General features: G+C 34.4%; 1 protein-coding gene across 2 annotated transcripts in view; it reads left to right on the forward strand.

Moving 5' to 3' along the window:
• ADGB (androglobin) overlaps nt 1–20,933 on the forward strand; it is a 105,997-nt gene that overhangs the window by 18,296 nt on the left and 66,768 nt on the right. For both annotated transcript variants that reach the window (XM_065834735.2, XM_071806389.1), the window contains exons 3-10: nt 1,428–1,520; nt 3,808–3,879; nt 5,105–5,293; nt 11,596–11,735; nt 12,905–12,991; nt 14,611–14,813; nt 16,409–16,525; nt 18,786–18,880. In XM_065834735.2, coding sequence (XP_065690807.2) covers nt 1,428–1,520; nt 3,808–3,879; nt 5,105–5,293; nt 11,596–11,735; nt 12,905–12,991; nt 14,611–14,813; nt 16,409–16,525; nt 18,786–18,880 — 996 coding nt within the window. The remainder of the gene's footprint in view (nt 1–1,427; nt 1,521–3,807; nt 3,880–5,104; nt 5,294–11,595; nt 11,736–12,904; nt 12,992–14,610; nt 14,814–16,408; nt 16,526–18,785; nt 18,881–20,933) is intronic.

Here is a 20,933-nt window from a genome sequence, read left to right on the forward strand (position 1 = left end):
TCCTGCCTGTAGAACTTGTGGTTGAGGCTTCTGTTCTTAGAGCATGAACTCCTGAGACCTGGCAGTTGCCACTTTAAATAAAAGGTAAATTAAACCTGATTTTGTCAGCCAAGTTTAGCTGAACCTATAATATCCTTCTTCAAAGTATTTTTGCACTTATACGCTAAAGAAAGGTGTGTAGCTCTGGCTTTTTTGTGTGTTCTTTTGTGTAATGTTATGTCATTCTCACCTACCTCCGTTTTCACTTTTATCTAGTGTTTAAGTGCTAAACTTTCCTGTTATAACACGTAGTCAGGGTTGCATGTCTCTGAAAAAAGAGTATAAACTCTGTAAATACAGTTCTGTATGGTCCAGTCTACAAGGCTTCCTTTAAGCTTTCAGAAGAGTAATTATCCCTACGTAATTATTCCTAAAAGGTTCTTCCACCCCAGTTTTCTTCAGGTACTTGAAATATTTTGTTGCAGATTGGTATGTTGAAGAAACTTACACAATAAAGCAAATAAGAAAAAAATGTGGTGAAAATACTATCTTGGTGTCTTTGCATTTTTGTTTGCATTTGGTTTTCGTGCCTTTGTAATATATTTTCTTTTGCTTTCCTTTAATCAGTAAGCACTCAAAGCATTGTAGTTTTTCCTTCCCAGAAACTCTTTCTCTCGGTTGGTCTGTAGAAGACAGAGTAGATTGTAGCCTGTGAAACACAACAAAATGTATGCCATATCTAAAAGATATTTAAAATTCCAGACACAAATAAAAGGTACTGACCATAGAATCAATTAGTTTCTTTGTCAGTACAAGCAGTATCAGAGGCATCTCTTCATCCTACGTTCTGCTATTAAGTATACGGGTATATATCCTGACACCTGTTCACATGGAAAATAAGTATCACTTTGGAAATGGAAGTTTGAAAATTATATGAGACTCTCTCTTTAATAGGCCAATTAATGATGCTGTGTAATTATAGTTCTCTGCTTTCTATAGCAGTTTTAAATGCATGGAACTGGTTTGTTTGTGCCTAAATATAGGTTTAGATATTTACTTTCAGTCTTCAATTTGCAAAGCTTTAGAAATGAGTTAGTAAAAGTACTTAGAAACAACTTTGTAGAAAAGTGCCTGAATTAAAAGCTTAACCATTTTTTTGGGAAGTTTCTCTGAAGGGTAGGAAAACAGAAAACATTATATATAGACGTATTTAGACAGTGCAGGCCACACAGACTTCTCAGAATAATACAAGCAGGTTTTGTGCTGAATCTTCAGTTTGGGCTTTGCACTCATGTAGTTCAGTTACAGATAATATTAATTCTTTTTTATGCTATTTTTCACTTAAGCAAATTATAATGTGAACAACATGTTATTTTAAATCTTGTGGAAGAGACAATACTGTAATTAATAAAAAATGTTCCATTTTTGTTCATGCATGTTTTATGTAGCACCTCTTTGAGGATCCTGAAGGGAAAATTCAATTGCCAGCATCCTTAAAGGTATATTCATGGAAACGTCCACATGAGTTTTTAACAAATAAGGTAAGAAACAAGCAGGGCCATAATAAAAAATTGCTACTCACCTACCTGTGTCACAAATAGAGGAAAATTAGTAGAGGGGATTAGTTCAACAGATAAAACTCTCTTAACCAAGCATAGTTGTCCTGTCTGGGAGACGGTTGTACACCGAGGAGATAGTGATGCACATAGCAGTGAACCTGTGCTGTACACACCACTCGTCCCTCAGGCCAGCGTGGTGCCAGTGTCATCCCTGGCCGCTGGAGGAATGCAACCAGTGTTTGGTAAGGGGGGAGCCTGCACGCAGCTCCCTGTTGTTACCTGCAATGACACCACATGCATCTCCTAGCCTTTACCTAAATGCAGCAGGGAGTTCTTATGTGAACATCCTTTCTGTTTTGCAGCAGAAATGGTGAAAAGATACATTTTCTTGTAAGAAAATCCTATAATAGCTCAAATCCTATCATACGTCAATAACAGCAAAATGGGGTAACTCTTTTGATAGATGGGGTCTGCACAGAGTTCTGCATGTGGATCAGAAGCCTGTTTGGTGCTGTACAACTTGGGGTTCCCAATGTCTAAAAGGACATAAGATTATGTATATTAATCCCCTTCTTTATGCTTAGCTCTAATAATAGAATTTTAAATTATACTATATGGAATCTTGATTGCCTTTCTTACTGACATCACCATGAACCAGCACCTCCTGGTGCAAAAGATCATGGTAGTGTGTCCTCCCAAATCACCTGTGCTCTTTGACTCTGCATTCATTTAGAAGATGCCTGGACAGAGAGATGCCTTTCTGTTTTTATTTGTGTTCCTGTTTTCTCACTTAAAAATTAGTGTCATAGCCAAACAAGTTCTGTTTGTGCTGCTAAGACTTCCCTTGAGTGGGTATCTGAGGTAAATATCTATGCCGAAACCATATATTAGCTTTACCAGAAGTGTAACACTTTTTTGCACTTAAACTGTTGTTGTCTGCATATAGAACATGTCCACATCTTGGGCAGTACTTGTCTGTAAGGTACCCATAACTTTTTAAAATTGTGCAAAGCTCTTGCTCAGTTTATATTTAAAATTAATTGCGAAGAAAATAAAGAGCCTACCACGTCAAGGGGTAGTGTTCTCTCATGCTGTCACTAATCTAAGTTTTAAATTGTTTTTTTCTTCAGATGAAATGCTGAAGTTGTAAAACACTTTGACTTCCCTTCCAACTTTTTCAGACTTGTCAGTTTTCCTTTCGTCAGATTGTCAGTTCTATTTTTTATTAACTAGACACTAAACAGGTCCAAGTTTAATTTTTAATGGAGGAAGGAGGGGGGAGGTCAGGGGAGTAATTGACAAGACCAAAAAATTGGATGAGAAATGCTGCCAAAATGCATAAACTGAGTTGAGGTATTTGAAATATGAGGGCAAGAGAGCTGGCAGCCCAGAAAGCCGTGGAAACATGTATCTGTCTTAAAAATATTTAAAATTTATCTTTAGCACACTATGAAGAAAACATTTGCTTTAAGACCTGATTAAAACTTTGGTGCTTGTTTCAGTCCAGTGTATTTTGAATCAAGAAGCTATGATTGCTAGACGTTTTATAAGTTGTTAAAAACTGATTGAAATGTCAAGTGACCAAAGTCTGTTAATATGATAGGTTGCTACCTAATCTGTTAGTAACTACAAAAGAAAGCATAAACAACACTATCTAGTGTGGTAAGCAAAGAATCAAGCAATGATCACCAGTAAGTGATGAGAGGCACAGATATATTTAGTTCAATAAACTACAATCCTAGTATGCTATTGCTAAACTGGTTGCAAAAAAGAAATCAAGCTGCATAAACAAATAATAGTCATCAAAACTATGTAATACAGTCGAGGGTTTGATGAAGTCTGCATTCATACTGACAATACCACTACTTGACCATGAGGAAACACATCCCTTTGAATCTTCATGGGGGAACAAGGAAATCTCGAAGTATGACACACTCTTATGATCACTATTTAAATACAGAACTCCAAATATTATGAAAAAAATTAGGGAATCTCAGTTTAATTATGTAATTATTTCTTTTGGTACTCTTTACATCTGGTAAAAATACTGATTGCTTTTAAAATCTGAACATCTACCTGCTAAGACATTTTTATTAAGAAACAGAAAAGCAACGACATGATTTGCAAACTGAGAGCCTTTAGTTTGCAAATGCCTAACAAATGTTTGCTAAATGTCTAACATTTGTATGTTGCTACTGTTGAAGATTAGTACTGATTTAATTGTTTCCAGATAGTTTAGCAATGGACTCAAAAATTTACTTTCTCCTAGATTCCTGTGGTCGTCAAAAATGAAACCTCATTTGACCTTTTTTCAGCAAATGAACATATATTTTGTAGTGAGGTAAGTAGGAATACATTAATGTCCCTTAAAAAAAAAAATTCTTTCATATTTTTTAAATTCTTTTAATTTTTTTAAATTTCACTCCAAAAAGTTGTGACAAATTTTTAAAATGAAAAGAGAATGATGGGAATAAAGAGGCAAGAAATCATCTAGATTTGTAAAAGTAGTGTTTACCTTTTTTAGAATATTAAAAGTTAAATTGATGGTAAGAGATTTTCCAGACTTTTTTAGTAGAATGAAGTCTATGAACTACAAAGATTATTACTGGATAATATTATCTAAAGATAATAAGAGCAAATAAAAGCTATATTAGAAAGGATTTATATTTTTCATTCAAGCTTTCTTGAAATAATGTTCTTAGTGTGCCTGCATGTGCAAATCTCTGTCATCCAGCCAGTCTTTTCCTTCTCACCAGAGCTGAATAAACAGTTACTGAATGTATACAAATCAGGGAAAACTATAAAGCAGGTAGAATGAAGGCATCTGAGTGCCTTACTGAAATTAGTATTACTTTATTATTTCTATTTCATTCAATACTTCAATGCAAATTCAAAATTCAGCACTGGAGAAACTGTGGGAAGAAGCCACCAGAAAACAGAAGATGTAAATTTTGCTGTCCATAGAATAACGTCTCAATTTTAGAGCAGGTTTCTTGCAGTAAAAGTTAATTTTCATTATTGTTTATATAAATCACTGTAACAGTCTAGTAATTCTTGTGAAACTAGAAAAAACACATGCATTAAAGCATGGTTAGTTAAAGCTTCTATTTTATTTTTTTTTAAATTATTAAATACTTATAATGCATTAAGATTGGGTTTTACTCAGTGCAGATGACAAGTATTAAAGCCAATATCGATTGTTAGCATTTCTATTTACTAAAAAGCAATTAAACAAGTGGCAGTTCACAAGTCCTGTAACATGATTTGTTTTGAAATGATATGTCCTCATTTTTCTTTGGTAAATGACGAACAGCATAATTTATATTGTGCCTTTACTTAGTTTCGTGACATTTTGTGTTACTCTAGATAGATATTATGATGATTTTCAGAAAAGTTGTACCAGTGCAATTAATCTATACATTTACACATTAAACCATACTTTTACATCACTTCTTCATTTAAAATAGCTTATTTATTCTTTGGTCTTTGTTATATAACTTGATTTTATTTTTCTAAAAGATGTAAGTCAAAGAAGTTTTGGTTTGTTTTTTTTTCACTGTTTTCAGCTGATGAGATGGATTATAAGTGAAATTTACGCAGTCTGCAGGATATATAATGAAACAGCTTTAAGTAATGAAACATCCGCACTTTTTTGGAAACCATGGGAACACATTTATGCCTTATGTAAAGCTACCAAGGGACACATGCCGCTGTACAATAGCTATGGAAAATATGTAGTGAAACTTTATTGGATGGTGAGTACTTCCCTCCAACAATATATGAATATTACACCAATAGCATGGCAAATTTTAATGGTTAGAGTAAGTATTAATAATTATTGAAAAGACATGCATTTGTAGAAGTGTTGACAAATTGTTCATGCATGTTAATAAAATTTCCTTTTACAGTTCATGTGATTTTTCTACAACTTAAAACTATTTTTTGAAAAAGTAATAATCTGTTTTTGTAGATTATGTAGAATTTTGCTAATTGTTAGGATTTGTTTTTTCTCTAGGCACTGTAAGAAGATACTACTTCTGAGTGCATTTATTACATTGTACAGAGAACATTCAGTAATGCCAGTTGCTAATGTGGCACATGTTCAAACTATCTATTGAAATGACTTTTCTGATATTTGTGACATTTGTGTGTGTGTCAATCAGCAGTTTTCAATATCATTCCTTAGCCTGAAGCACAATTTCAATGAATTTGGCAGAAAATAATTGGTTCATTCTGTATCGTATGGTGAGTGGTTAAGATAATGTTGTTTTAAGAAGTGATTTATTTTCACCATTTGTAGTTTGTAGTTGCAAGTGATACTCAGCATCCAGTTTCTAAATCACAGGTCAGCTTATAGTCCAATGTAAACTGTTTTTAATTTGGCACACTTACAGAAATTTTATTTCTTTTTTCTTCCTTACACCTTTTTGTTTTATGAAAGTTCTTCTTGTTGATATATTTGGTGTTTTTTTACTCTGTGTCTCAAAATCTTATGATGATACTAAGCATTATATGTGTGTACTACCTGAATGGAAATTCCCTTATATTGATTGAATGCTCGGTGTTTGTTGGTTTCCACTAAATAAGAAGGGATGTTTCATTTCATTTTTTGCCAGAGGAAAAACATGAAGACTGATTGTGAGGTTTGCAGTGCATTATAAACTATATGATTTAAATTCTCACTCATTAAGTTTTAGCCTGTTTTTGCTGGACTCTTAATTTCATCTGCTGATGTTTGTTTGTTTGTTTTTTTTCTTTTCTGTGCATGCATTAATCGTTTTGAGATAATATGCAAAATATTTCTGTTCCTGTGTAGTGAATGATAGAATATGGAGGTTGATGCAGATGTTTAGTGGAGTCAGACAAATGGCCCACACCTCTGGTGTATTAGGATTAAGAATATTTTCTATTGTTTAAGTAATTCAGCTGGTTGACTTTACGGAACTACTTTTATTCAATTGTATTTAAAGGTGATTAAAGATTTCCAGTGAGGGGACCATTTACTGAAGATGTCCTGGTAAAAGCAAAACATCCCATGGAATTTCTAAAGATAACAGCCAATAACTCATTTTACAGTCAACAGGGAACACTTAATTTAATATGGAACCTTATACTAATAAACAGAGAAATAATCACTTACGTAAAAGTCAGAAGTTGTCTATGTTGTTAGGGTTATTCTGGTTGCATTTGTCTTTTGCAGAGTATGTCATGAAACACTAAGACATATAAATGACCCTATTAAACATCCAGTTGCCCAAACTTGAAAATATTTTTTACTCAATCAGTTGGAAACATGAAGTTGGAAGTGTTAATGAAAACTTCAAGGCATCCCATTAGACTTCTAAACAGATAAAATTCATGAAAACAGAAGAAGTTATACTTTAAAAAGGCAACAAAACCTAACAAAAATAATGTGTAGAACCTTTTTTTTTAAAAAAAATCAATGCTCATGAATACAAATGAACAGCTAAGACAACGCAGACAGCTGATTAAGCAGGCCAAAGGTACTAATGAAGTTGCTAATAGTATTGATATACATTATTTAAAGCCAGGCTATTACAAGTTGCTGATAATAAAAAACATATACAGTAACCTTAAGAACAAAAAAACAAAACAGAAAAAAAAAACACAAAACAAAACAAAAATAAAAACCACAAAACAGATGACAACAACAAAAGCAACCAAAAAAAACCCAAAACAAACCAAAAACCAAAACAAAACCAAAAAACAAACAAAAAACCAACAAGCAGTTATTCAGTGAATATTTCTTCCGTGCCTTGGCAGGCTGAAATTGTGTGTGAATTGAGCAAACATAACAATCTCTAGAAAAGCAGGTTTAGAGGCTTCAGCAGCTCAAGTTAAAGATTTTCATATCAGTAGAGCCAGGTAAGCTATGGACATATGCAGAGTGCCTGCTAGAGATACCTGCTTTAGGCATCACCACACCAACTGTCTCCAGCAGGAGAATTGGAGTAGATTAATTTAGGTAGTGGTCTGTTATTGTCAATGGGAATAGGTGTGGGTTTTTTCCAAGGGTGATGAAGTTGTCTCACATACTGAGTGAGGAGCTATTGAAATTAATCAAACAGACATTCAGAGTTTCTGAGAGCTTTCCTGGAGATCAAGCAGCTTACTTAGGGCTTTGTATTAGGTACATCTTTCTGTGCAGATACCAAGCAGCAGATAATTCTGTGAGAGTGCTTGAAAAGTTACAGAGAGCTCATATCTTTTATCGAATGGCTGCCATCTCTCCTTTTGCATAAAATGTGATGGTTAGAACACTGATGAAGGAGTGAAAGAACTCAATATTCCTTTCTCAGCTGTTAACCAAAACTCCCAGTTTCTGCAGGGAATGCTCTATGACTACAGCTTTGACTGCTCTGCAGAAATGTACGTCATGGGACCAAAAAACAAAGGGTAACACCTGGATTATTTTCCAGAGTTTCAGCACCATTTGGACTTTAGACTGTCGTGTTTAATTTGGGTCTCTTCCAGCTTACTAGAGGTTACAAAGACATTGCATACAGTTGATTACAAATGGAAAAGAAGATAATCCTGGTGGAGAGCTTCTTAGTGATATACAAAAATATCCAATAGCTAGAGTTTGACTTTAGATAAATTCAACCCCAAATATGGCATAATTAATTAGAAAGAAAGACAATTAAATATTAGAAGAACTGTTGAGGGAAATGATATATTCAACATTACTTCATATCCTTAAAATGTAATGACATAATTAAAGAAAAAGTTCAATTTGCTTTCTGGGATAATATGTTATTAATGCATATGTATGGAAAACCAAACAAACCTCATATGGCAAAAAGGAACCACCAAAGACTGAAGGAAATGCAAGAAGAAAAGAGGAGAATCAGGAAAGAATAACCTGGAGGGTTTTTAGCCCATGGTAAAAAAAAAAAAAATAAATAGAGATCTCTTGAGAAGATTTTCTCAGTCAATAGGAGGCAGTCAAAAGAAACAGCAACAATAAGTATAAGAATGAAACACAGATTTGGGGGAGAAAGAGGTTTTGTGAGGGCCGTGTTTGTGAAAAGGGCTGATGTTGTTAATGAAAGGATTTGGAAAATGCAATGTAAGAGTGCAGGTCAGAATACTCAATGACAACACTCTTAAATACGTAACAACAGAAGACAGAAAAATATATCAGAAGAGAGGAAGAGAATATAAATATATAATATTCAGTAAAGAGTAAACAGATTTTGTTTTCATGATATTCTTCATGACAAGTCTCCATTTTACCATTATTTGAGAGAACCACTGTTGCTCTGTGAAAGGAGAGAGCACAAACTTCCCATCTCACAATGTTTTTAGAACTTCAGAGTAAAGGAACTTGCATCACACTTGGCACAGATAATGTTCCTGGAGAGGGACAGCAGCATGTCAGTGCCTCAGATGGACAAGCTGGCAAAGGTTTGTGTTGGAGATACGGAGAGCACCTCGCAGTAGTATGCAATACATCACTTAGAAACACCTAAGCACGGAGTTCTTTCAGAAACCTCTACAGTTACGAGTACAAAATTACTTACTCAAACACTTCCATGACCCTTAGAAAATTGTTCATATTCTACGTCTATGCTGGAAACCATTACTCTAGTGGTTATAGTATAAAAACTTCCTGCGATAAACAGTAAGGAGGGATTTATTTTGCATCTCCATCACACTGTTAAATTGTTTATAATTTCATCCATCTTTTGGAGTGAATAGACATGCAAACAAAGCAGGGGAGAGCTTTTGAATGGCTGCACTTATGTGTGTTGTCGTTTGATACGTGTCTCTTGAGAGGGAATAAAGCCCTGAGCATGTTATTTTTATTTTGAAATAATCCTACACTCTGTATTTGTATTAAGAAAAAAATTACAGTTCTAATACAGTATAGGTCAAATATGATATTTTAAAATTAATTTCCTGCAGTTTGCTTTTGATACACGTCAGTCAGCCAGCACTGAGGAAGAAATAGGAAAGCAGTTAAAACTGGAAAAATCTCTTAATTTTCCTGTAATGGGAGCACTTAGCTGTTTTACATGTCTGTGCTTTCCTCATCCCTTACGACTTCCTCCACATAAGGGATGATAACTTATATTCGTATAGCAAATAAGAGTTGCATAAGTTTGAGAAGGCAGAAATTATGTTGCCCGGGTTCCTCAGCAGAGGACATTATTTTCCATGTGAATTTAATGCTGCAGGGATTGTGTATGCATGTGATAAAAGACTACATTTTAAAGCAACTGTAATAGTTATCAGGGTGTTTTAGATTCTTTGTCACTTTTGGTTTGGTTTTGTTTTGGGCCTTTAATTTCTTCTGGTTGTACCAGCTGTATTTCACAGAAAGCAGGGGAAAAAAAGAAGGTCAAATGGTGGAAGATTAAAGAAAAATTGCAAATGAGAAAAGACAAATATCAGTAGAGACAGAGGAGAAACAGATTTCACAGGAGAAAGTGGGAAATTAAATGAAAAGAGAGAGGAAGCACAGTGGAAGAACAAGGAACTGGTTGAAGTAAAATACTGTGTTGAGTCCTGAGGGGATTGTTGTCCACCAGATCAAACTCATGGATAATCCTTTTTTCACATTGGCACAATATTCAGTTCTACCCCATGTACTGCTTTCACTTTACATTCCTGAAGTTTATTGAATTTGTTTATTTCTACTTTTTCTCACATATATATCCATAAACCTTCTGTCCCAAGTATTTTTTTCTTTCTTTCTCTTGGTCTTTTATGTCCTTAAACCAGCATAATTGTTTTTAGAGTTAACAGTGAAATGCTATAGAAAGGTTGTCAGTGATGCAAAACAATTGCAGTATGGTTTCCAATATTTATCAAGTATAAAAGGCAACCAATTGCTGAGAAGGAGAACATTTTTTTTAATGGTACTACATGCGCAAAAAAATACTATTGTATTTTAAGAACTACATGCTCAGAATTACTACTCCGAATTAAAAAAAAAAAATCTGAGTTATAGAAAACCAAATATCTCCTCAATCTTTTCCTTCACTTCTCAACTTGTACTGCTCTCTTTATTAAACTTCAGTGATGACTGAAAGAGGAGATGAATATGTGATCATTTCACTTACTAGGTCCTTTTCAAACTTGGAAAATCTTAAAAATTTAGTTTTCCTGTCAGCAAATTGTTTTTATCCTAAAAAACCTTAGCCTGTTTTATTCTTTTCGAGTATCTTTGCCATATGGTCTAATTTTATTTTCTTCTGAAACCTGTAGAACTCATACAGAGTTGATCGACGGGCATTTCAGTTTGAAGCCACAGTTCAGTTACAAGCAGAGAGCAGTAATTTTGCCCTCTCTGGTAACATATGGTGAACATTTTAGTGAGCAGAAGTACTTGCTGTTGCCCCACTAATTCACTTGCCTCTTTACTATGTCTCAATCACTAGGGCAGAGATGGTAGGCAGGATTATTTTGTGGGATACTAGCTCAATTTACTAATGAAATAGCTGGTATTAAAGACATCAGTATTGTGTCTTACATGTTTGTTTCTTATCCTGGTAATATGGGTATTTCTTACATTTGGTTGCGTTTTGTTGTTTCTTACAGCGTTTAGCAATCTTAATGCTTTCCAGGGCACTAACCACTGCAGCCAACATCCTCAGGTGGTTCTTGGGAGTCAAGGAGGACTCCAGACTATGAGCTTAAAGTGGCATTTGCAAAACTGCTAGTTTAGTCAAGACTTTTTTTTAACCATTACTGTTTCTTAGGCATCTGTCATGGCAGCTGAAGAAACAGCAGTGAATGCATGCATGTGGTGGACTACACATATGAGAGGAAATATGTTTGGAAATAGCTACAGTGAGAGTAACCTTTGAAATAAATAAATCACAGCAGTAATAAAATGCTATGAATACTATTTACGTGCTTCTCAGATATTATATGAGAACTTCTTTTGAATCCAGCTGTAATGTAAACCAAATTGTGGTAGAACTGAGTTCTTGGGAAAGTGTTAAGAGTTCTCTTATACACATGTTGTGTTTCTAGCCCACAAACTCAGTGTTTTCTTTCTTCTTTCCTCCCCCTCCCTCTGTCACAGGGGTGCTGGAGAAAGATCATTGTGGATGACACTATGCCTTTCAATGCAGAGGATAATTTGTTACTTCCAGCTACAACTTGTCAAATTGAACTTTGGCCAATGTTGCTGTCCAAAGCTATCATTAAGCTGGCAAATACTAGGTATGTTTCGTCAGTTCAGTTTGTTTGTGAAGTTACATGGAATTTGCAAAACATCGTTTTATTATAATGGAAAATATAATTTTCTAAAAATTTTACAATGACAAATATATACTTTTCTGGAAGGTGACATAGTAAATCAGTAAAGCAAAGTCCTCTGTGGGCACAGAATGTGCAGTGTTTCCTTTTTAGGTGTGTGTTTCTACACTTACGTACAAAAAGCCTTTTTAAAGAAACTGGAGTACTCTCCCTGTTTGCTTCATCTGTTTACCACTATTCCTAAACAGAGAACATGTTTTTCTGACAAATGGAAATGTCCAAGAAGTTTTAATGAAGTTTTAATTGTCAGCCTTAACCAGTATTGAAAATAGAATATTGTAAGTTAGAAAGTAGGAGGTGGCCCATGGTGCAAATTATTGACAATTGTGGCTGCAGTTTCCTATGAGCTGAGCAATGAACAGCAAGTGTTAAAATGACTAAGCCTCAGAAAATAATTAAAAACACTGATCTGGATAGTCAAGCTTCCCTGTTCTCGTTGTATCAAGTTATGTTTGTTGGAAGAGTGATCTAAAGGTGTTGCCTAGAGCTGCTCATTGGGAAACTCTGCTTGAAGGAACATGTTTGAAATACTGTATTTCTCCAGGGTTTGTCATGGCCAAATGCTGGCATCTTGGTCCTCAGGATCTACAGGCAGAAATCTCTCTCACAGCACAGGAGACTGTATCAATTTGAACTAGTGAAGTATGGTACACTGGAAATACAGCCAGCTCATGCACAACCACCTGGGAGTTAGAGCAAGTACTCAGGAAATGGAAGTTCTAGATTCACATCCTTTTTCTAGTGTGAGGAATTTCAAACCCACATCTCCATCCCTGCAAAAAGAGGCTTTACTGTGTGCAATTATATGTAGTATGCTTGTTAACAATGTTGATACTGTACCATTGCGCTAGAGGGAACACTAAAATAACAGGCCTCATGGAAAGGCATAAAAGAAAATTTGGCTTTGTAGGCAAAGTAGTCACCAGTGGATAAGGAAGCTCCTAAAATTGCAAGTAAAAACTTGTTGTTCAGCAAGGCATTCTGTTTGTCTATGATCTTGCTCCTTAGACTACAGAGTTTACTGTAAGTTGGTTATATTATAATTCTGGATAATGTTCGTTTTTGTCTTACAGTATAAATGAAACTGGAAAAAGAGAGTTGGAGGAATTTACTGTTCTACATACACTGACTGGATGGATACCAGAAGTTATTCCTCTCCAGTAAGTTCTTCTATTAAACAATTTACATATTAGTTGTTTACTATTTAATTCTCTAAGACATTATGAAAAATAAAGCTGAGTGCTAAAACTTCTTCAGCATTAGTTTTGGGAAGTGCACATTTCATATTTACAGCATTTGAGAAATGTGCCTTCAAGGAATGCGATTTTATTGTGTTTTCTTCGTAGGTTGTGCAGTTGCTTGTAAGCTCTTTATCATATTCAGGTGATGCCTATTCTTTACAAAATTAATTTATTTTAAATTAATATTAAACATTGTGGTGAATACAATGTTAGAGATATCTATGTTTCATCTAGTATACAGGTACAAAATGTCTGAAAGTAATAATAACTTTATATCTGAATGTACTATAGAAAGTATATGTCATGAACTTGGAAGTATCAACTTCAGCTACTATGCTGTCTTCACTTTTCAAATTGGAACAGTTAATATACTTCTATTTCCAAGCAAAACCAGTATTGAGAACCTATAATAACATTTTTTCTTTTTTCCTCTGTGCTTAAGTCCATTTTGTGGTTTTAAAGAACAGACATTCTATTTTTCCAGCTTGTCATTCTTTTTACTGAATGAATGACTGGGATACAAGCTCTGAATATATAGGCTCTTTTTTTTAAATCACAGTTTTTTACTTTTTGATGGATACATTCTACTGAATACATAGGTAACATAGTTTTGGTTTATATATAATTTATTTAAGCATAATTGTTTATTTATAACAGTATTTCAGTATTAAATAAGTTCCATCAAGGGCTGTTTTAGCCCTTATTCCAGCAATTTTTATGTCCCAAGCTATGCTTGCAATTTAGGTTTTTGATAAATTTGTGTCTTACAGTAGTGCATATGTAGCCCACAGACTTAGAAATTGAAGTAACCTAAATTTCCTTTATGTAGTTAGTTTTACATTTGCAACAGCAAGAAGTGGTATTTATGAATCTGGCACTTACTGCAAAAATATTACATTCTGGAATAAGTAAATGTCAATACCAGGGGAACTTTGCAGTAGTAGTGTAAGATGGCTTTAGCTCATTGTACTATTTATTTATCTATTTATTTATTTATTTATTTAAAGTTTGCATGCGGTTACCTTGCATGAAACTTTTTCATGGCCCCGAACTATTAATTCGGTTTTAGATTGTTTCTGGAATCACTGAGTTTCTGCGGAGAACCAGTATGGCTGCAACTGTTATATCCAAAAGCTGTTGTGGCTGGTGGAATCAGTAGAAGAGGCAGGAACGACCTGTCTTGTAACAGTTAGGGAAACATGTTTTGGAATGAATCAAGTTATTATATGGTATAGTTGCAAAGTGGTCTACAAATTTCCCTGCTGCATTGTTTATCTACAAAAAAGCTCTAGAAAGGATGTTTTATTTACATGCTTCTCTAACCATCATCTCTTATTTTATGGATCTGTCCATAACCTGTCTCTTAGCAAACTGGCTGATACGCAAAACCAGACACGTGTGTTTTATTAACCAAAATAACCCAGTAACTCTTCTAAGAGTTTCACTGTCAGTTGTAGCATAGTTTTGTCTAAATGAAAATCACACTTTTTTTTCTTATTGCAAATACCGTTGACATATGCATATGTTTGTTTTTAAAGGCGTGGATACTTGGACAAAGTCTGGGGCTTTTTGAAAGACATTGTGCCAGAATTCAAGTTGCCAAAAGAGAAAACTCCAGAACTTGATATTCTTCAGTCAGATACAAAACCGAAAGACACTACAGTATCAGAGTTAAAACATGAAGTTTCATCTTTGAATAAGCAGTCAGATAAACCAGAGAAAGCTGATAGAGTTGGAAAAGGTCTGTAATATTAGGTAGTGTTATCTTTATAGGCCAAACATAAATAAAGTTAACGTAAGCTCTGGCTTCAAATTTAAATGTCTTTATTGTGCCACATGCAACTCTGTGGGTTTGTTGTTGTTTCACTGAGCATATTGCAATGGTGTAAATTCAAAAAAGTTTTGTTTTATCTATAGATCTCATTAGAAGCAGCACTAGTCTCTTGTTTTATGAAAACAGCTTCGTTATAAGGCAGAGATTTGTTCAGCTCTGTGTAACAGCCATTTTTCTAAAGACTGATTCCTTGCAGAGGGATAACAATCAGAGGGGTTACCGTTTCCCCAAAGGCAACACTGCTCTGACCATCAATAAATTGTACGTTTCATAATGGATGTTACAAAGCATGACTACCTGCAGAGGGTTCTGACAAGTGTATTCTAATGTCTATCTGCATTTTTATTTATAGCAACTTTTCTGTTTATGCTACTAGGTATAGGTATTAATTTTCTTCAAGAACTGCTGCTTCTATTTACATGTAAATGAAAACCTTAGGTTTAGGAACTTATTTGTTCCAGTATCTCATTCTTTGCTGTTTATATTTGAGACTCAGTTTCCTCTGTTGCTGTTTTTAACTTGAAGGCATAGTTGCAATTTCACAACACAGCTAATGTCTTTGGAAGGTAGAAATCATGTAGTAAAATTTCTATTTCTTCCTAGATTTAAAAGAAAAAAAATGCCTGCCTTCCCCACTTTGAATCCCAAATATTTAGTCCAAATGTCAAAACTATTATAAAAATATTAGAAGAGACCTCACTAAGGGGGTGTTATCCATTCTTAGGAATACTTGCTATAATTTTGTGACCCATCCACGAGCACAGTAGATATTTCAGAGTTTGGAATGGACATGCACAGGGATGCAACCACTGGGAACAAAACTGTCATAGACCCAACAGGGTGCTGCAGTTTATCCCCAGGAAACTTTGTAAATTTAATCCTGTGTAAGAAGCAGCTAAGAATCAGGGAAGTGTTATGTTACAATACAGCTCTGTAATCTCCAACTTTGAAGCTACAAGCTGTGTTCTGATGCTCAATTAATGTTTGGGACATTTTTAAACTAGAAATGTATTGTCCTATAGTTTAAATTTTAAGGCTTGAAAGAAGGTTCTGACTGTGGGAGACTTTTTTCTTCAATGTCCATTGGGAACCAATGCCTCATCTATGTTAGATTATTTTGGAAATTACTGATGCGTGGGAGTAGGGACATAAAGAAAATATTTGACACATTGCCCGGAATTCAGTAACTCTGAACATTATAGTAGAGACATGAGAGTTTTGCATTAACTGGAAGGCGGAATTGAAGCTTTCCTGGCCCTTGCTCAGTAAATCTGCATTTACACCTTAAGAATTATTTTTTGTTTTCAATGTTTTTAAACTGAATGATGCTAGTTCTTTATTAGATCTCGACTCTTCTGACTGGAATAAATAGTGGTTGATTTTTTTTTTTTTTAATTAATCTAAAGTGTCATTAGAGCGTTTACAGTGTAAATGAGTATAAGACATTATGACTGAAAGTTTGTGTCTGAAAAAGAATATTTAATCTATATTTTGGTTAACAGAAAAAGCAGAGCAGAAAGAAACTGGAAAGAAGAAAGGCAAAGAGGGAGAAAAAGAAAAAAACAAGTTAGCAGTTCAGGCTTTACAAATGGCAGAAGCCCAACAGGCCTTAAGTGAAAGTAAGTCCTATTCTTTTGAAGATAAAAATACAAACAGGAGACACATGTAAAGCAAAGGGCTTTGCTTTTATTTGTTCTCGAACTTAACTGGGGGGAAGTTAAATGTGATAATTTGTTTAAAAATTGCAGTTATTTACAGGCTGCATTACAGACTGAAGTCATTATGATCTATTAAAATCTTGTAACTTATATTAAGAACAGTGTTGCAGTAATTACTGTCTGATGTCAAAATGCAAAGCAATGACACATGGAATATTTTGATGTTGTTGGCCAGTCATGTAGGACCAAGAGCTTCCTCTCTAATTATTTATTTGTTCAATATCTACTTTATTCAGTAAATTGTGACTGGAAAAAGCAGGAATGCTTCTTTGCTGAAGGTCAGGGGGGCAGAGTGGCCAGATATATTAATTAGAATTCACTTCATGATTTAATCGTTCAATAAATTTGTTTATTTTATTCTGGAAATAAATTTGATGACTTTATTATTTTTTTATTGATACATTTATGATAACTTAAAAATTAAGTAAATTCTTGCTTTATACATTTAAATTTAATTACCAGTTTTAACCAGTTTCCCTTATTAACAGAGTACACTTGGTGGCAAATAATTTGCATACATCCTCCTCATTTTTTGTACAGTGAAAAATGATCAAATAATTTATTATTTTTAAAAGGTACTGGCATAATGTAAAAATCTGCTATTTTAATAGTAGCATTCAACTGAACATGGTGTGTCTGGTTAATCACCTGCACGCTCTAATAATTTGTTCATCATTGTTTATTGTCTGCCCTGCAGACATTTTATTTCACAGCCCATCTGGACTGAGTATGACAGCTTTACATTCCACCTGGTATTTGATTGAATACTTTTATTTGAGAAATACTTCTCACATGCAATGAGATTGGTGTACCTAATGACGTGTTCTCTTCTGTAATGGGTAGTACATCATAGCTACTACTGCTGCATTTGTAACAGATCAGAAGTGTCAGTAGGGACTAAGATCAAATCTAGATGATAGCATTGCTTTTGAATAAGTTGAAACCCACAGCTAACACAGGAGCTGTGAATGAATACAGGAATCACAAGCATCTAGTAAGAAGTATTAAGAATCTGCTGGAAAGTGATTGAGTAATCAAATTTCTATAATAATATTTTAAGATGCAGAGATATCTTGCTGCTTTAAGAAAAAATATTGCATACCTTTTAAATAGGTGCTTTTAAAGTCTGATGAATTATATTGTCTTGTTACTTGCCAGGGCAGGCTTTCCTTTTCCTTGTCTGTTTTCTTTCCCTTTTTTCTTTGTATGCAGACAGCATTGTTTTATTCCATTTCGCAGAAAATACGTATTCTTAGAGCAACTTCCAACTGAATACTTACTAAACACAGGAAACAATTATCCTATATTTCAGGTGGAGCTGAAGACAACAAAGACAAAACATTCTGATGAAAAACAGGTGTCACAACCTGTGTACTGAAATCCTGTCTTCACATCATGTATTAGATGACTAAGGAAAAACAGACACAAATAGATATCCCTCTTTTTGAGCTGACAAACCACAGACCTATATTTCTAGTTTTATAATTTTTAGACTCTTAAGTTCCCTTCAGCATGAGTGAATTGGCTGTCAGGCAGACAGCGTTGGTCCCTCTTCATAATTCAGGAATTAAAACAGCTTCTTTCACAGATACGGGTATAAGATGATTGTATGATTGCCTAGTGCAACAGATTTCTAGGGGTGACAAAGTGAACATGCCTCTGCCATTATGCCTTGCCTATGGCAGAAGTAGAGGAAAACAAGCTTCCGTAAGGCATGTGGGGTAAGAGCTGCGGGGTCACCCCTTCACACTTCCTGAAGCAGGCATCATTACCTGCATTTCTCTGCCTCCTTGACAGAAGAGCAGTAACCTTGGTTTACAAGCGCGTTGTTTCTCAAACTACTTATCTCAATCTTTTTATCCATTGGTAGGAGTGGCCAGAGCTCTGGCTTTTGATCCTTTTGCTGGCAAGATCAATTTTGTTTTCACCAGTAAGATGCCTTTAGCTAGCACTGAACAATCAGCATGTTGTGTTTTTTCCATCCATGGCTTCTCTTCTGAGTATTTTACAATGATTTCTTGTTTTGAATGAAATAACAGAGTCAGGCAAAGGAAAGGATAATATAAATAAGGCAGAGAAATCGGAATAATTTAGGGTGAGGTACAACAATGTTTATTTACTGTTTACACTGTTCTAAAGCATATTAATGTTTTCTCTGTAGAGTCTTCTGTGCCAACTCGACCAGAAATGGTCGTGTATGCTGGCTGTATACCACTACATTTGTTTGAAGAGGATATTTTTTCATTAGGACAGATGGTAAGATTCTGTGCTCTCAGGGCAAGAAAGTATTATGTATTTTATTATCAGGATGATTCATTTTGTAATAACTGAGTTAAAAAAAAATAAAATTAGCATAGTGAAACAGTCATCAGGTAATGACTATCAGTTAAATTTATATTTCAGTATTTCTGTATTCTAATCATGCATTTTCCTGCCCTAGTCCTGCTCATTTTTTCAATTTTACTCCACTTTCTTCTGGATCCCAGGAGTTTAATTCTTCTGGGAGAGGCTAGGTGTGGACTAGAAAATGCATCATGATGAGATACTTCTGAATGGAAAGACTGATTGTTTTGAGGGCTACTTGATAAACATGAATTACTTTTTTTTTTTATTTTTCAGATTGCATTTAATGACTTCTCTGATATACATTTTCCTACATGTTTTTCTATAAGAAATAGCATGTTTATAACCATTTCTATCATTAGTGTTGTAACTGGTGAAAGTAGCTGGAGGGAGTGCAGCACTTCATACAGCTGAAGTAAAAACAACACTTAAATTTCTACTCAGTCACTCACGCTCTACAGAAAGCTATTTATAATGCCAGAGCAGGCTTTCCTGAGTGGATTATTAATTAGATTTACCTTTTTTTACATTTAAATAATATTTTTCATAATTAGCAGATTAAAATGCAAGCTGCCTTCTCATGAAACTGATAGGCTTCATAAAATAAATAATAAATAAATTTCCATTTCCATAATTTTGCATTTTTTTTTTAAATGGTGCTATGTATTTTATGCTGTTTTGAAAACTTGTTTGTTCTCTGTGATTTTATTTTCTTTTATGTTCACATGAGGTCTCAGCCATACTGTCCATTTGCTAATAATAAGTAATACTAGTCATCAAAAAGCAAACTGGAAACAGTGACATAGAGTTATATCTTTCCTGCCACCTAAGGCCTTGAGTCAAACTTGGCTTTAGCCTGTTAGGGTACAAAGATTACTGAAAAAAGGGCATTGCAGGCCAAATAGAATTAGGCAGATGAAATCTATATGTCTAAACCAGTATTTTAATAAAGAATGACAGAAAAATGAAAGTTACCAAAAATCAAATATAGAAGTGTAGTGGATTTCTTGTGGAAGAAAAAGTTTAGAAGAGTGGATTCATTGTTTGGGTTACGAGTTGCTCCCTAAATTTGGAGGAAATTTTGTCACTGACTGCAGTTGCATCAGAATTTCCCTCCAGAAATGTTGCTGTGCTTTCTAGTGTACATGTTGTAAGGTTGATGTGGCTTCCATTTATTTGTCTTAAGTTTTCTTAAATAAAATGGAAAAAAAATCAATAGTTGAGCCATTCAAGTGTATTTCCTACTCAGCACCTGACAAGTTCTCCTTTATGACACCTGTTCGTCTTAAAAATGCTCTATAATCTCAGAGGTTTTAACTTACATTTTTTTTTAAGTTGTTTGAATATGGGTGTACCCAGTTACCACTCCTGTAATATATCTTTATAAATTCAGAGATCAAATGAGGCTGATATATTGCTTATGTGCCTTAATGTATTTAATTTGATCCTCTCCCTTTAAATAACCACAACTACATTCTTCTCTGCAGTTTGTAGTTACAGAAACTCAGGAACATTTGACAGTGAGCAACAGCAATCAGTGATTTACTGATTAACATGTTAAAGAAATGTTACAGATGGATTATTTAGCAAGTGAAAGAAGGTGTATTTTTAAAATAAAAAGGATGTACAAATCTTGTAACAGAACTTTCAGTGGTGAAAAGTGTTAAGTACTAGACCGTTATTATTTTAATGGGAAGAGCACCACTCAATGTCCGCATGTAAAATTGCTCTGAAGTGTAGGCTTTGGTATGTGGGTCATCTGTGGTGCCTTTAATGTGTTTTCAAATTAGCCAGCAGATAAAAAGCTTAACTTTCATGATATATTGGTTCAAAGTGATATTATATTATGGAGATTTCACAAGTTATCTAAAAGACCAGTTGCTTTTAGAATTCTGCCACTTTATAAATTCAGCATGAAGTAAGGACATTTTCCTCAGAAAAATATTATTAAATATGTTAATTTAAA

This window comes from Patagioenas fasciata, chromosome 3, assembly GCF_037038585.1.
Source record: "Patagioenas fasciata isolate bPatFas1 chromosome 3, bPatFas1.hap1, whole genome shotgun sequence".
In the NCBI taxonomy this organism is placed as follows: Eukaryota; Metazoa; Chordata; class Aves; order Columbiformes; family Columbidae; genus Patagioenas; species Patagioenas fasciata.